The sequence below is a fragment of the Littorina saxatilis genome, linkage group LG1 (genome assembly GCF_037325665.1).
Source record: "Littorina saxatilis isolate snail1 linkage group LG1, US_GU_Lsax_2.0, whole genome shotgun sequence".
Taxonomy (NCBI): domain Eukaryota; kingdom Metazoa; phylum Mollusca; class Gastropoda; order Littorinimorpha; family Littorinidae; genus Littorina; species Littorina saxatilis.
In genome coordinates, this window is record NC_090245.1 from 29,447,341 (window position 1) to 29,461,277 (window position 13,937).

The 13,937-nt window shown below is 39.6% G+C and overlaps 3 protein-coding genes across 3 annotated transcripts in view; 2 read left to right on the forward strand and 1 right to left on the reverse strand.

The window, feature by feature from the left end:
• Positions 1 to 113: 113 nt before the first annotated feature.
• Positions 114 to 4,261, forward strand: LOC138966318 (AFG2-interacting ribosome maturation factor-like). Its single transcript, XM_070338508.1, has 4 exons — positions 114 to 631; positions 2,220 to 2,399; positions 3,306 to 3,421; positions 4,043 to 4,261. The coding sequence occupies exons 1-4, from the start codon at positions 351 to 353 to the stop codon at positions 4,084 to 4,086; spliced, it is 621 nt and encodes a 206-aa protein (XP_070194609.1). The 5' UTR covers positions 114 to 350; the 3' UTR covers positions 4,087 to 4,261.
• Positions 4,262 to 7,447: 3,186 nt separating this feature from the next.
• LOC138966312 (uncharacterized) lies at positions 7,448 to 12,876 on the reverse strand. The gene is made up of 6 exons (XM_070338497.1): positions 12,680 to 12,876; positions 11,393 to 11,579; positions 10,980 to 11,060; positions 10,501 to 10,690; positions 9,883 to 10,069; positions 7,448 to 9,408 (listed from the first exon to the last, which is right to left on the reverse strand). The coding sequence occupies exons 1-6, from the start codon at positions 12,704 to 12,706 to the stop codon at positions 9,208 to 9,210; spliced, it is 873 nt and encodes a 290-aa protein (XP_070194598.1). The 5' UTR covers positions 12,707 to 12,876; the 3' UTR covers positions 7,448 to 9,207.
• Positions 12,877 to 13,289: 413 nt separating this feature from the next.
• LOC138966437 (probable phospholipid-transporting ATPase IIB) overlaps positions 13,290 to 13,937 on the forward strand; it is a 75,886-nt gene continuing 75,238 nt past the window's right edge. The window contains exon 1 of the mRNA XM_070338680.1: positions 13,290 to 13,401. Within this exon, the coding sequence (XP_070194781.1) occupies positions 13,340 to 13,401 (62 nt within the window). The 5' untranslated portion in view covers positions 13,290 to 13,339. The remainder of the gene's footprint in view (positions 13,402 to 13,937) is intronic.

A 13,937-nucleotide genomic window follows, 5' to 3' on the forward strand; every position in this document is an offset into this window, starting at 1 on the left:
TTAAACACTTACGTTCTTTATAACACATTATGGTTGAATAGTTGAAATTTGGACCTAAAATTCCTTTATTTACGACATATTGTCATTGGCAGGGGACACAACTTACATGACAACTTCCGGAATTGAAAAACATTCGTCTGTTCCATGCTGTCAAACTACCAAGTAGCATTACTTTGTTTCTTGTTCGTTCAATAAAGATTCTCGGTTGATGCTGATCAGCATGACTTGGACGTCATCCCCAGACAAGACTCCACAGTTTACGTGTTTGCACTTCTTCACGTTAAGACCCGATCTTTCCCCCTCTCAAATCAGAGATTGAGAAATATTCTTGTTTGTAGTAAAACAAAGTGATGAATGAAAGTGACAAAAAAGGTCGTTTGGCGCTTGAAAGAAATCTACAGAAAGCTTTCAAGACTGTTCACTCTTGCAGCACCCCTTTGCAAACGATGATAACAGATACGTTGCCTATTGTGACATCTGTGGCCAATTTGATTGAACAATTAGAGTGTTGCAAATCTCTGAGTGGTGGTTCTATTCCACTGATGGCGTCTTTTCCTGACGCGAAAGTGCATCTAACAGCAAAAATAGAACTGGAGATCACTGCCAAGTTGGAGGAACTGGAAAGGCGAATGTGAGATGCACTTTTTGGCTGTTATTACTGTATAAGCTGCAGATTAAAGAAACGTGTGCAGTTTAGGTTGTTGTTGATAATGTTTTGCGGGAGGTTTAGTTGTGATTTTTGTTCATTATCATGCTTATTGTGTGTTATTTGTATGTGTGGGTGCATGTTTTTTTTTTAAGCTGACAGCCTTTGTAAAATGAGAGTGTCATGTTTTTCTTTGATAGATTTTTAAAGTCGGACTGACGTAGCTGTATTTGATGTTAAACATTCTGTGCCGACTTTATTTTTTGGAGTGGGGAGACAGATTGAAGACAAAGACAAAATCTGTCCTCTTTGTGTAATGTACTCTTCTCCTTCGTTCAATGGCTAAAACTTTCAAGGTTTTTGAGTCACTTGAGAAAAAGTGACTCTATGTAATCGGTCAGTGTTAGTCTGTCCGGCCGGCCGGCCGTCCGTAGACACCACCTTAACGTTGGACTTTTCTCGGAAACTATCAAAGCGATCGGGCTCATATTTTGTTTAGTCGTGACCTCCAATGACCTCTACACTTTAACGATGGTTTCGTTGACCTTTGACCTTTTTCAAGGTCACAGGTCAGCGTCAAAGGAAAAATTAGACATTTTATATCTTTGACAAAGTTCATCGGATGTGATTGAAACTTTGTAGGATTATTCTTTACATCAAAGTATTTACATCTGTAGCCTTTTACGAACGTTATCAGAAAAACAAGGGAGATAACTAGCCTTTTCTGTTCGGCAACACACAACTTAACGTTGGGCTTTTCTCGGAAACTATAAAAGTGACCGGGCTCAAATTTTATGTGAACGTGACTCATTGTGTTGTGAATAGCAATTTCTTCCTGTCCATCTGATGCCTCATATAATATTCAGAACTGCGAAAGTGACTCGATCGAGCGTTTGCTCTTCTTGTTATGTGTATGATCGTTTCTACCTCGCCATTAAGGCAGCCATACACCGTTTTCGAGGGATGCATGGTTGGTATTTTCCAGTTTTTATAACCCACCGAACTCTGACATGGATTACAGGATCTTTTCCGTGCATACTTGATCTTGGTCTTGGTCTTGTGCTTGCGTATACACACGAAGGGGGATAAGGCACTAGCAGGTCCGCACATAAGTTGACCTGGGAGATCGGAAAAATCTCCATCCTCAACCCATCTGGGATTGAAACCCATGACCTTCCGCTTGGGAGGCCAGCGTCTTATCAATTAGGCCGTTGCGCCCATTGTTTAATGTACAGTACTCATTTTAAGCCTTACACTGGTGCAATTCTGTTACACATGTTACATAGCCACTGGTGAATGAACAGAGACAAAAATAAAGAAAAACGGTCATATAGGTTTTCGCATCCATGGGAGGTAATCGGAACCGACCAAACAGACTGAGCCAGTAGCGCGACATATGTCGTGACAACCAGGTGACAGTATATGTTAAGTAGCGCGACATATGTCGCGACAACCAGCCTAAGGGTTAATGGACAATAAAGTGGTTTTATTTTTACGGTTATATTCTGTACCATGATGCTCTGGTGCACTTTGAGTTGTGATTTGTTGTAGGTGTTATGTTTGCTTGTTTCAGATACACCCTTAAAGAAAAGCAAGAAATGGTAAACAAACACTATGAGTCATCAGCAAGCCTACTGCAGAAGTATTCATCAGCTCTGGACTTTAGGATTCTCACTGTGGCCACTCCAACCGTTCCTCCTTTGGCAAAAATGATAGAATGGCTTGAAGAGATCAACATTCTACTGAACAACCAGTATCCTTCGGCTAATTATTGTCACGGAAAATAACCAAATAAGAGAGGATGAATAAAATAATGTTTGCACTAATTTTCTCTATACTAATGCGGGGAATCGGCTACAGTCAGTACAAAATATGTTTAAAAAAAAAAATTGCGACTAATGCATGGGTGAAACTTTTCCGCCTCAGGGCGGAAATCCGCCAAATGAAATTGGTCAAATAAGGAATTCTTTATTTTAAAAATCTTTGGAAAAAAAAACAAACTTTTTTTTCTCTGGCGATCCGATCCGTATTTCCCCTAACACAGTGACCGGACATCGCTTAGTCTTTGTTTCACTAAGCGCGCGAATTATCGGGCTACAGCTTGGCATTTGTTACGATTGTTTAATGTGGAAATTTGTGTGTTTGAGATACCAGGAGAGGCCTACTTTTACCCTTAAAAGCCTGAATTTTCGTTTTCTTAAGGGGGGCAAACCTGGGCCCCCTAGCAGGGCGTTGCCCCTGCACCCCACCAGGGCCTAGGCGGCCCCTGGACCCCAGCCTCATTTTCCTTAATTTTAAATTCTGATCAGTTTCACCCATGCTAATGTTTTTGGCATTGTCGTGGGAAACAATACAGGTCTTTTGACATGCATTGACTTAGTTGAGCAGTGAGAGAACAGGCTTAACAGAGTTATCTTCACCACTCCTTGCCTCCTCTACCCCCAGCCCCTTCACAGCTCCTTGTTGAAAGTGTAGTCTTTGTAATTTGTACACACACTGATCAACTTGTAATTTAAAACACAGGTCATTTTCTTTAGTGGTGTAATGTTTTATGAACATTAAACCTGATTCAGTGGTAAAAATTCTGATTGTAATTTCAAGAATTTTTCTAAATATGTTCATTGTCAAATCATACGGCTTAATCCTTAACCTGATGAAGATATTTGTGCAAGCTTCACTTGCTGAAGACAGCATTAACTGATGAAGGGGTGGGCTCGCAACATTTTGTACACATGTGGCAAGAAGGAGGTGACGTCATGCTGAGCACTTTGAAAGGTAAAACTCACATTAGTTATTCACATCAGCCTTTTTAACATTGGCATTCCTCTGTGTAGTGGTGTGGCTGTGTTCATGCTCGAGTGCTGCTTCTGTTACTCTGTTTTCTTCACAACAGATTTATGAAAACTGACCCACATTTCTCAGGAGCGAGATATGGTGAGTGAAGCTAGGAAGTAACGTTTCTTGGGCACCACTTGCAACGAGGAAAGGTAGAATTTGGCGGGAGCATGCAGCCCTGTGGAGTGCTCGCCATGCGAGAAAACATAGCTGCTGTTCATGACTGTTCAACCACAAGTGCAGACAACTCTTTCAGTATCAACCAATCGCATTTATTTCTTGCCTGTTTTGCACGAAATAGTTTCAAGGTACATACACCCTCGCTTTCCTGCAAAGTAAGCAAGCAATTCTTGCCTGTACAAAATGGGCATCTCGACTCCTCTTGGCTTGACATAAAAAGTGTTGAGATGAGTCAAGTTTTCATTGTTACCGTTTCGTAACTCACTAGCTATCAATTTTGATTGTTTTCTTCATGTTAACATTCAGTTGTAGATGTTGTTCTTTTTCCTTGCTTGTTGATAATTTTGTTTGTTTGTTAGTTTCTCCTCTTATTTTTTTCAGATCGCCTAACAAGAGTTGAATTGTTCCTTGCCGAAAAGAGATGATATTAGATTCAATTCACCACATTCTGCTGATAAAGTAATGTTAGTGAACTTTCTGTGGTACATGTATGCATGGGAAAGGGAAATTGGTGTAAATGAGGGCGTGTTATTGTTTGATCGTGTGATTGTTTAAAACTTGTTCATGTATGAACATGAATAAAAGCAAATTTGAAATACATGTTGCATACTGTTTGTACTAAATGTACTAAAACGCACACAAACATGCACACAGAATATTCCCCTCTCTCTCTCTCTCTCTCTCAATCTCACACACACACTTATGCAGCAACAAAATGGGGTGTTCATGATTTATATCAAACTTTTAACCATCATCCCTCACGCAACATATATACCAAATGATCACCAGTAATACTGAAGGCACTCTAAAACATCATATTGTATCAAATGTCATGGAATGCAAACTAATAACAAATGACAAAGTTTAAAGAAAGGGGCTTTACTTTACTTTATTTGGTGTTTAACGTCGTTTTCAACCGTTCAAGGTTATATCGCGACGGGGAAAGGAGGGGGATGGGATAGAGCCACTTGTTAATTGTTTCTTGTTCACAAAAGCACTAATCAAAAAATTGCTCCACGGGCTTGCAACGAAGTACAATATATGACCTTACTGGGAGAATGCAAGTTTCCAGTACAAAGGATTTAACATTTCTCACATACTGCTTGACTAAAATCATTACAACCATTGACTATATTCTATACAAGAAACACTTAACAAGGGTAAAAGGAGAAACAGAATCCGTTAGTCGCCTCTTACGACATGCTGGGGAGCATCGGGTAAATTCTTCCCCCTAACCCGCGGGGGGGAAAGAAAGGGGCAAATACTGCTCATTATTTGTTTCATCCATATCACAGAACAGAAAAGACAGATACAGCCAAAAAATCCCCAGTGTAAAAGCCAGGCCAGATCTGAGATAGTGAGCTGGACTGTTTTCACCAGGCCTTTGACACTTAACAAGACTCCTAATACGGTACCACCGAGATAAAACAAAAATGGACATGTCTGTTTTCCTGAATTACTATATAGTTTTGGTTTGCAAATACTGTTTGCATATGTTGAGTATTCATATACATGTGCAGGTTTAATCGCTGAACTGAAAGCAGCTGTGACTAAATTTGTCTAGCTGCACATAAATGTAAAAGAAAACAACATACTTTGCAAACAGCAGTATAATAGTAAATTAAAAATTATGTGTTCCTGTTAAATTCCTCTACTCATGGAGTCACTGCATTTATGCTTGCCAAAAGCAGTATGCTCTATGTGAATTTCTATTTTTGTTAGTAACGTACAGTGTAAATAAAAGAAGTTGTCATCATTTTCACGAGTTTTCATTCACAAACACCTGGTAAATAAATCTCATGTTCCCCATGCAATAACTCGAGGTGGTGAATGGGTTTGAGCTTTCATGTGAAATGTGGATTGTCAAAGTCAAAGCCAATCAGGCTGATTGTTTGATGTGTGGAACCATCGTGGCTTTGGATTTGTGTTTCCGAGGACGATTGTAAGCATTCGATCACTCTCAAAGACCCAATCAATGTTGATAATTACCGCGGCGACTCATGGTCAATTTGCAACTTATCTCTGTAATCACAAAATCCACAACGAAAAGTCATAAACACTTAAAAGAAAAGAAATATGCTCAACACTTACTGAATTCACACGTATGATCGCAGCTCTGTACATTTTCAGACTGGAAGAAAAGCGTCAACAAGCTACGTTTGACGTCACATACAAGTTTGACGTGTTATCTCGTGCTACTGTGACGATGCTTTGTGGCCCGGAATTGGATTCTAAAAATTCCACCTACAGAACTGTGCATCCTCAAACCTGACATATTCATCCCAACATTTAATGAACTCAAAAACACAGAAAGTTGCTTTCACACGCCATCTTTGATTGCCAGTGGTTATCAAACCGGGACTCGTGTGGTTATCAGCACGGAACCCGTGTCTCAAAGCATGGCTCCCTGGGTTGATTGTGCACTTATTTTCTCACTACCAAAATGATGACAAAAACGATGTTTGGTGGTTTGTTGACAGACCAGCTTTTTTGTCGGTCCTCGGGGGGCATATCGACTTTTGTTTCATATTTATTGACCAAGGCCGAAGGACCGACAAAAAAGCTGGTCTGTCAACAACCCATCAAACATCTTATATTGTCATCATTTTCACGAGTTTTCATTCACAAACACCTGGGAAATAAATCTCATGTTCCCCATGCAATAACTCGAGGTGGTGAATGGGTTTGAGCTTTCAGGTGAAACATGGAGTGTCAAAGTAAAAGCCAATCAGGCTGATTGTTTGATGTGTGGAACCATCGCGGCTTTGGATTTGTGTTTCCGAGGACAACGATTGTAAGCATTCACTCTCAAAGTGACAAAGACCCAATCAATGTTGATAATTACCGCGGCGACTCATGGTCAATTTGCAACTTATCTCTGTAATCACAAAATCCACAACGAAAAGTCATAAACACTTAAAAAGAAAAGAAATATGCTCAACACTTACTGAACTCACACGTATGATCGCAGCTCTGTACATTTTCAGACTGGAAAAAAAGCGTCAACAAGCTACGTTTGACGTGGCCCGGAGTTGGATTCTAAAAATTCGCCTCCCTGTGGGTTATTGTGCATTTTGTTGCACAACCAAAATGATGACAAAAACGATGTTTGGTGGCTTGTCGTCAGACTATCATTTTGACTATCATTTTGTTGTTGGTCCTCGGGGAGCATATCGCCTTTTGTCTCATATTTATCAACCGCGGCCTTCGGCCTTGGTCGATAAAGATGACACAAAAGACGATATGGTCCCCTTGGACCAACAAAAAAGCTGGTCTGTCAACAAGCCACCAAACATCTTATAATATTCTTACTTGTAAACAAACATGTGTATGTACATGTACCAATACACTTATTTACAAAAGCAGACGCTTGGTCACTCTAAAAACCCGAAGAAAGATGTCTGCCACTATAATATGAAGTAAGCTGTTTCACTTGCATTGTGTATTGCTCAGATCAACGTTGAGCATGCAAAGTACATATTTGAAAACTAAATGTGGCTCAAAGAAAACTGAAAGCTGTCACATCTTTAAGTTTAAATTCAATACTTTAGCAATAGATCCACTTGTTTAGGATGTGTTCAGGAGAACAATGAGATCTGTTGATGGTTTTCTTTGCATTCAAAGGCTTTTGCTAGATTCACTTTTTTGTATCGATCTGCTGAAATAAACAGAATTCTGGAATAACTCTTTCCGTAATTTAATAGGATGTAGAAGAGCTGTTTCTTTGAAGTTAGGCAAGCTGTTGTAAATATATAGATAGCTCAGTGGGAATGAGCATTTTGCCCCCCCCCCCCCCCCCCCCCTTTATTTCCGTTCTCTCAGTCTTGGTAGTTGCTTTGTTTACCCTGATCACAAAATTCAACACACTTTGTTACTAACTACAATGAAAGATCTATGTACAGGTATCGGAAAGAATGAACAGAGTAAAAGTAATCTCAGCTGCATTTGTGCAGGAAAAATAACACAGAAAACTTGACGGCCATCATTACAAAATTGAAACAAAGCCAGTCAGTCGTTTTTGCATAGTACATAAATGCGAATTATGATGCTATCAAAATCTTGGTTTTTACCAAGCAGCAAAAAGCACTGGTATCGAAATTGCAAAAACAAGTGTTGCCAGCTTGAATTTTGAAGTGTCAAAGTGTGTGTGAGTGACCCACAGAGTCTGTGCATGTGTGTGTGTGTGTGACAGTGTGCATGTGATAGTGTCATAGATATGTTTTCCCCCAACAGTTACAAGCAGAGTTCAGGGCAAACTTTGCTATATTAGACCAGTGAAACGATGGCCCTTCTCTGTTTCTGCCCCTCTCATCAGGAACAACATTCCACAAAGTGTCCGTCATTCTCAACCAATCCCGTGTATTATGTATGTGCTTGTGTAATTTGGGTGTGTGTGTTCGTTGTGCTATTGTACATCATGAACTCTGGCGAGAAGGGGTGATTAATAAGTGTTCATTATTATTATTGTTATTATCCCCGAGTACGCTAGTACAAGGGTCCAGCAGACTTTAATTGTGTGTCTGTCTGTCTGTCTGTGTGTCTCAACTTAACAGCTTATTGTTGGGAAACTACTGGGCGCAGTTCGTTCAAAAGTTGATACACTAACTTGATAATAGGTCCGATTGATCGTATTAAAACTTCATAATGTTACCTGGGACCTAAATGCGAAATAAACCACAAAAAAAACGACTTGGCGGTGGGAGGAATTCGCGGTGCAACAGCCAGCCAGGCAGTCTGATAGAACGATGCAAGGTCTCGGCAAACCAAGACTATGCCATACTCGTAGCAAAGCCGCCGAATGGTACCGTAAACCAAGAATAGTGACGTAAGAAAATAGAATGTCGTCTTTTGATTTGGAACGTGGCGTGTTTTAGAATGGAGATGTGGTAGTGTGTGTGTGTGTGTGTGTGTGTGTGTGAGAGAGAGAGAGAGGGAGAGAGAGAAGGAGTGAGGGAGAGAGAGTGTGTGTGTGTGTGAATGTCTGAAGAGTACTCGGGTCCAGCGCGAGCGTTTTTTATTATTATTATTCATTTATGACATTGTTTCTGGATTCAAACAACACTGTTACCAAATTCATGATTCCATTCCACAGTCTATCACATGTATATGCTCCTTTGAACAGAGCCAATAAGCACAACTGATCAAGTCAGCTTTGGACAATAACACAAAACAACAAGAACTTTGGCTTTTTAAATGGACAGGAGGACATTACATATATATATATCTTCCGTCTACTTTGGTTTTGATCAAATCATTTTCAGCACTTTTTTTCTTGATTTTGTTGTCCAAATACAAACCATCAAAGCCAACAATACAAAATAACTCCATAACAATGAACTGGAAACGTGTCGAATCCTCGTCTGTCTCCATCTTTGTCCCTAGCAAAACATGGTGCCCCCTTGCGCGCTCCCTCGCCATCCCTCCAGAAAAAAATCCTGCCCATCCCCTCCCACATGAATTGTTATTAAAGCTTTTTATCTTTTCTTGTGTACTTTCTTGCACCTCTTCTACTTCATGTCAACAGTACAAAGAGAGCGTCAAGCTCTTCAGATGTGCTTGTACTTGAATCCTTCCTTGTAGGCAGAGCACAGTTTGAGCAGCGTCTCCCCCATGCGGCTGGCTTTGTCAGGATCGTCGTACTTTCGGCGCCACTGCTGCATGAGTCCTTTTTCCCAGCTGGCCTGGGACGTTTCTGGTGTAGACAGGCTGGCCACCAGCAGTTCTCGCTTCTTGTGATGTTTTTGATCCTGCATATTCCATTTAAACAAATTAGTTCTGACACAGCTTGGCCAGCAGGACTCTTAGGTTCACTTTCCTTTTCATTTTGTACTTTGTAAATTGATGTGTTAGTCAAACAGGACGACTGTCCTGGACCTGTCTTTCAAACTTGAAGCTTGTATATAAGAAGCATAAAATAAAATAAATGCATTCTGAGAAGATGTCATTACAGTGTCATTTGTGACCTCTATTAGTGACCTTTAATGGCCCCAAAAGGTCCTTCAGTTCAGTTCATATTCCAAGAAAATGATGTGAAGTTTGTCTTGGTGACAAAGTTGAACAGAGGAAAAGCTACCTGTTTCAAGCTGTGCATCTTCAGAAAGGACACATCAAAAACAGATGTTCAAGCATGCCATAATGTTATTTTTTAAGATTTGCTCTCCTGACACCAGGGCTAGTTGTACAAAGAACAACTGATGCATTATTATGTTAGCTGTCCTTACCCTGAAGGCAATATCGTAGGGATCATCCCTGACAATGAGGAACTGTCCAGGGTCAACAGTCATGTTTGTCTTTTCACGTCTCAGCTGTTGCGCTCTGTTGTCGCGTGGGGAGATTGCTGGGGGCTTTGGAGGTCTGGCTGTGGAGCACTGTGTTGCTTTCATATTCTTCTTGTGCATCTCCTCAAGCCTGAAATCAAAATGCCCTCAAAATACAGTGACAAAAAAAAGTTTTGGTCGGTTGCAAAGGATTGTATGTAGCATCTTTAAGAAGAGTAAAGTTTGCCGCAGCATCTCTACCAGACTATCTTAGATCTAGGAACACAGTTTACTTCAAGAAAATCAGTTGATCATTTCTGTGTTTTACATTTCCCACCCAAAGTAACCACGTACACTTTCTGCAGTTAATAAATCTGAAATATGTATGTGAAGTTTGCGTTTAAAAAAAGTTAATAATTTGTCTGTTTTACATTTCACAAACTTTGAACAGTCTCTTGAAATACATCTAAAATGTGTAAAGTAAGCCTTTTTTATAAAAAAAAAATTCAGTAATTTATATGCTTTAAATTTACTACCCCAAGTATTTAGGTTAACTTTTTACAGTCTGGAAGTAAGTCTTACATAGCTTCTCGTTGTTTCCTCCTCTTGCAAATCTCTGGCCAGCTGGGGAACATGGCATTTCCCTTCACAGGCGGCCTCTTGGTAGGAGGTCTGAGAGACTGCACGTCTTTGTAGCGAACAAGGGTGCCATGTCCGTTGGTGCAGTAGAAGTAGCGCTTTCCGTTCAACATACCATCATGTCCCAGATGGACTGTAGAGGCAAAAGAAGCACACAGTGGATACATGCAGACTCAAAGTGATGTTTTTTGTGTGTGTGGCTTCTTTAAAAATGAAAACAGTGGGTAATCACAGACCAGACCTGACGTTTGAAAATGAACACATCAAGTACAAGAACTCAAAAAGAAATACAGTTTTGCAAGAAAAGTTGTTTGAATTATTGCTCAAGTGAATTGAAGTCTATGTTTTTTACTATGATAAGAAAACGTATTTGTTTTTACACACACACACACACACACACGCTTCCAGCAGTGTATGCTTACCACTTTCATCCAATTTGATTCCGATTCTCAGAGATGGAGCCACAGTGTTGTCATCAACAAAACCAACAAATTTCACACTACCTAAAAAAGAAGAAAAAAGAATGTATAAAGAAATGCATGCATGTCTATTTACTGCAGATTTAACAACAACAATAACAACAATGATAATAATTGCACTGCTTCTGAAGCTGTTGGTAAAGGCAGCATAGACACTTCAGGTCCATGTAAAATTCAATCAAGTTCAAAACAAACACAATCACGCACAGACACACACAGACCCTCTCTCCTTCTTTAGTCTGTAACATTCAAGGACAAATGTCAATTAAAATCAGCAAAAGGTAAAAGTGCAACGTTTTTCAGTTTCCATTATCCACTGAAACACTGACTTATTTAACAATGGTGTTTGTCCCTACCTGGTTGACCTTGCACCATCACTCTGTCCCCAACTGTTGCCAAGTTGTCTGGTTTGAGTTTACCCAGTGTAGCACTGTTTGCAGCACGATCTTCTCCAGTGCGTGCCAAGCAGTCAGAGCTGCTTCTGAATGTGTCTCTCCAAAAACGCTTGCATGGTCCGCAAGTGCACAGGTATGGATCTATTTGCTTGAAGAGAAAAGAAAATTGTAGAAAATACTAATAGGCATAGTGAAATACAAACAAAGTTTAAAAAACACACACATTCTTGTGAATTTCATTTACAGTTCTGCCAGGAAACAGATAAGACCAAGGCATTTTTTTTCAATGTTTAAAATTCCCCAACTGACCCTATTTTTTCCTCTCAACTATTGAATGGTCTTTTTACCCTTCAACAACAACAAAAACCACCACAAAAAAACCAATATGACTGCAGACTTTACAAAGAAAGTTACTCTTCTCCAACATCCAAGGAACACAGCTCACTCAATTTCTGGCCAATAAAAAGCCACATGCGCCCGTGTAACTAAAAAATAAACTTCACTAAAGAAAAAGGGTTACAGATCTATCCATCCAAATTATTTGGTCTTGTCTGAGGAACAAAACATTCTTTTGTGTGTGTGTGTGTGTGTGTGTGTGTGTGTGTGTGTGTTTATCTAGGCCAGAACACAGGAAGTCAGTCACATTTTCCAGTCATAATTACACATACTCAGGTTATAATAAAACAATTAGATAAAAATCAAGATTGTTTTTTTCCATTGCAAATGTACTGCAGAAATCAGACTCAGAGCAACCACAACAAAATGTGTTTGAAGGTAAAGTAATTTGACCCTGTTGCTTCGCTAACAAATCTTAATAGGCAACTGATTGTTGGTAGACAGGTAACGGTGATAGAAAAATCAGGGGTTGCGGGAAGAGCACTTTATCCAAAAACTGGAAAGTCCTGCAGTCTTATTCAGAAAGTCCCGTGGCTGTTGCAGCATTGAAAATACTGAATCAAGCTATAGGTTGTTCCGGTCATTATATCATGTAGGTGATTGGTGGCTGCACTGTTTGGTAGGGGCCCAACTGTTCTGTGTAGGCCTTCTGTGTCCAGGGTATTTAAATGCATGCAAGCCAAGGGAAGTCTTCTTGCTTCCTTACCATCGAAAAAGACAAACGCAAGCAAACCACAACGCATTAACGCGCAAAAAACAAACAAAAAAACAACAACAACAACTGCTGTGACAAAAAATATCACTGTGATTCACGAAAAGAAAATCGTCGAGAATTCCATTTATTATTTGTACCTGATTGTTAAACTGCAGTTGAGCCATTTTGGTCTTCGATGTTGTTGTCAAATAGAATCAGCTATAATGCAAATTACAAACTTGCATTACATAAGGCGTCAGCATTCATCTCAACAAATGTTATCATGACCAAGTCGCGAAGGCATCATTGCTTCCATGACAGCCGACTTTCATTTCCTCTCCCGTCATTCCCTTAAACTTGGATTCGTTGTTAGCCCTGGATTTCCACCAAGTGAGATGATCTCGTACTGTTACTCTCTTGCAAGTCGCATTTTGAGGCTGATGGAAGATGATAATCCGTCCGAGGTTGTGAGGACTTTCAATCGACATTGTGACACCAGGTCAACCGTGGAATACCTGCTCTTATAATAAACGAGTCACAAAGATCAGTGACATTGAGGGTCCAGGTTTACACACCATACCACCAATCTGAGGGTTGATGTCTTTGCTTAAAACAACAACAATAATAACTAAGTTTACTATTCTAAAATAATCTGATTACGCTGTTTTAAAATCCATTTAAATATAAGCAAAAGATTGAACACATTTAGTTGTTATTACTGGAGATTGAAGGAGAAATAAATATTTCCATTTTATTTATTGGTGATATGAGCGGCTGAATCAGAAATGTTCTTCGCAAGGAAGTAGAGTCATCAACACATGTCTGGCACAAATCCTTTTGCCTCATCCAAGAACAGACTGCGAGTCAAACGTAGATCAAGGTACAGAAAAACAAGTTTACTATGATTTTTTGAGTTGATAAGTAATGGCGTTATTTTACCGACGCGGAAATGGTGTGCCGGTGTTTGGAAACACCAGTAGTGTGTGTGATTCTTCTCTCATAGTCATAGTATAAATTTAGAACTTTGTTGGCATCCAGTTGCACGATTTTTTCTTTAAACTTAAACTTAAAGAGGAGACGAACGGAAGTCAGAGAACTAAGTTGCAAAATTGATTGAGACAGTGGTACATTTCATATTCCTTGGGTAAATGGGAGGTTTAAACTAGACATCGGATTAGTTATTTCAGTAAAAATATAGGTTTCAGAATCCCATCTTTGGAAAACTCCATATCTTGATTTTAATATAAAATATAAGCTCACGTGAACACACCCAACCACCTTAGACCCGTGTCATTTTGGTAATAACTGCTGTAACTATAGGCATTTTTGTTTCACTCACTAAGTTACTTTTAGTTTTATATATATCTTATTGCTCAAAGCTGATTTTTCACATATATTCTGATGATCACACACACA

Bases quoted from the DNA above. Each gene is read 5' to 3' on its own strand.
- LOC138966318 (XM_070338508.1), top strand. From the start codon at position 351: ATGAATGAAAGTGACAAAAAAGGTCGTTTGGCGCTTGAAAGAAATCTA. The intron at 2,400-3,305 runs GTATCCTTCGGC...AACCTGATGAAG, and splicing joins AACATTCTACTGAACAACCA to ATATTTGTGCAAGCTTCACT. The intron at 3,422-4,042 runs GTAAAACTCACA...TATTTTTTTCAG, and splicing joins CATGCTGAGCACTTTGAAAG to ATCGCCTAACAAGAGTTGAA.
- LOC138966312 (XM_070338497.1), bottom strand. From the start codon at position 12,706: ATGGCTCAACTGCAGTTTAACAATCAG. The intron at 10,691-10,979 runs GTAAGCATACAC...TTGCCTCTACAG, and splicing joins AATCAAATTGGATGAAAGTG to TCCATCTGGGACATGATGGT. The intron at 9,409-9,882 runs GTAAGGACAGCT...TGGAATATGCAG, and splicing joins CCTACGATATTGCCTTCAGG to GATCAAAAACATCACAAGAA.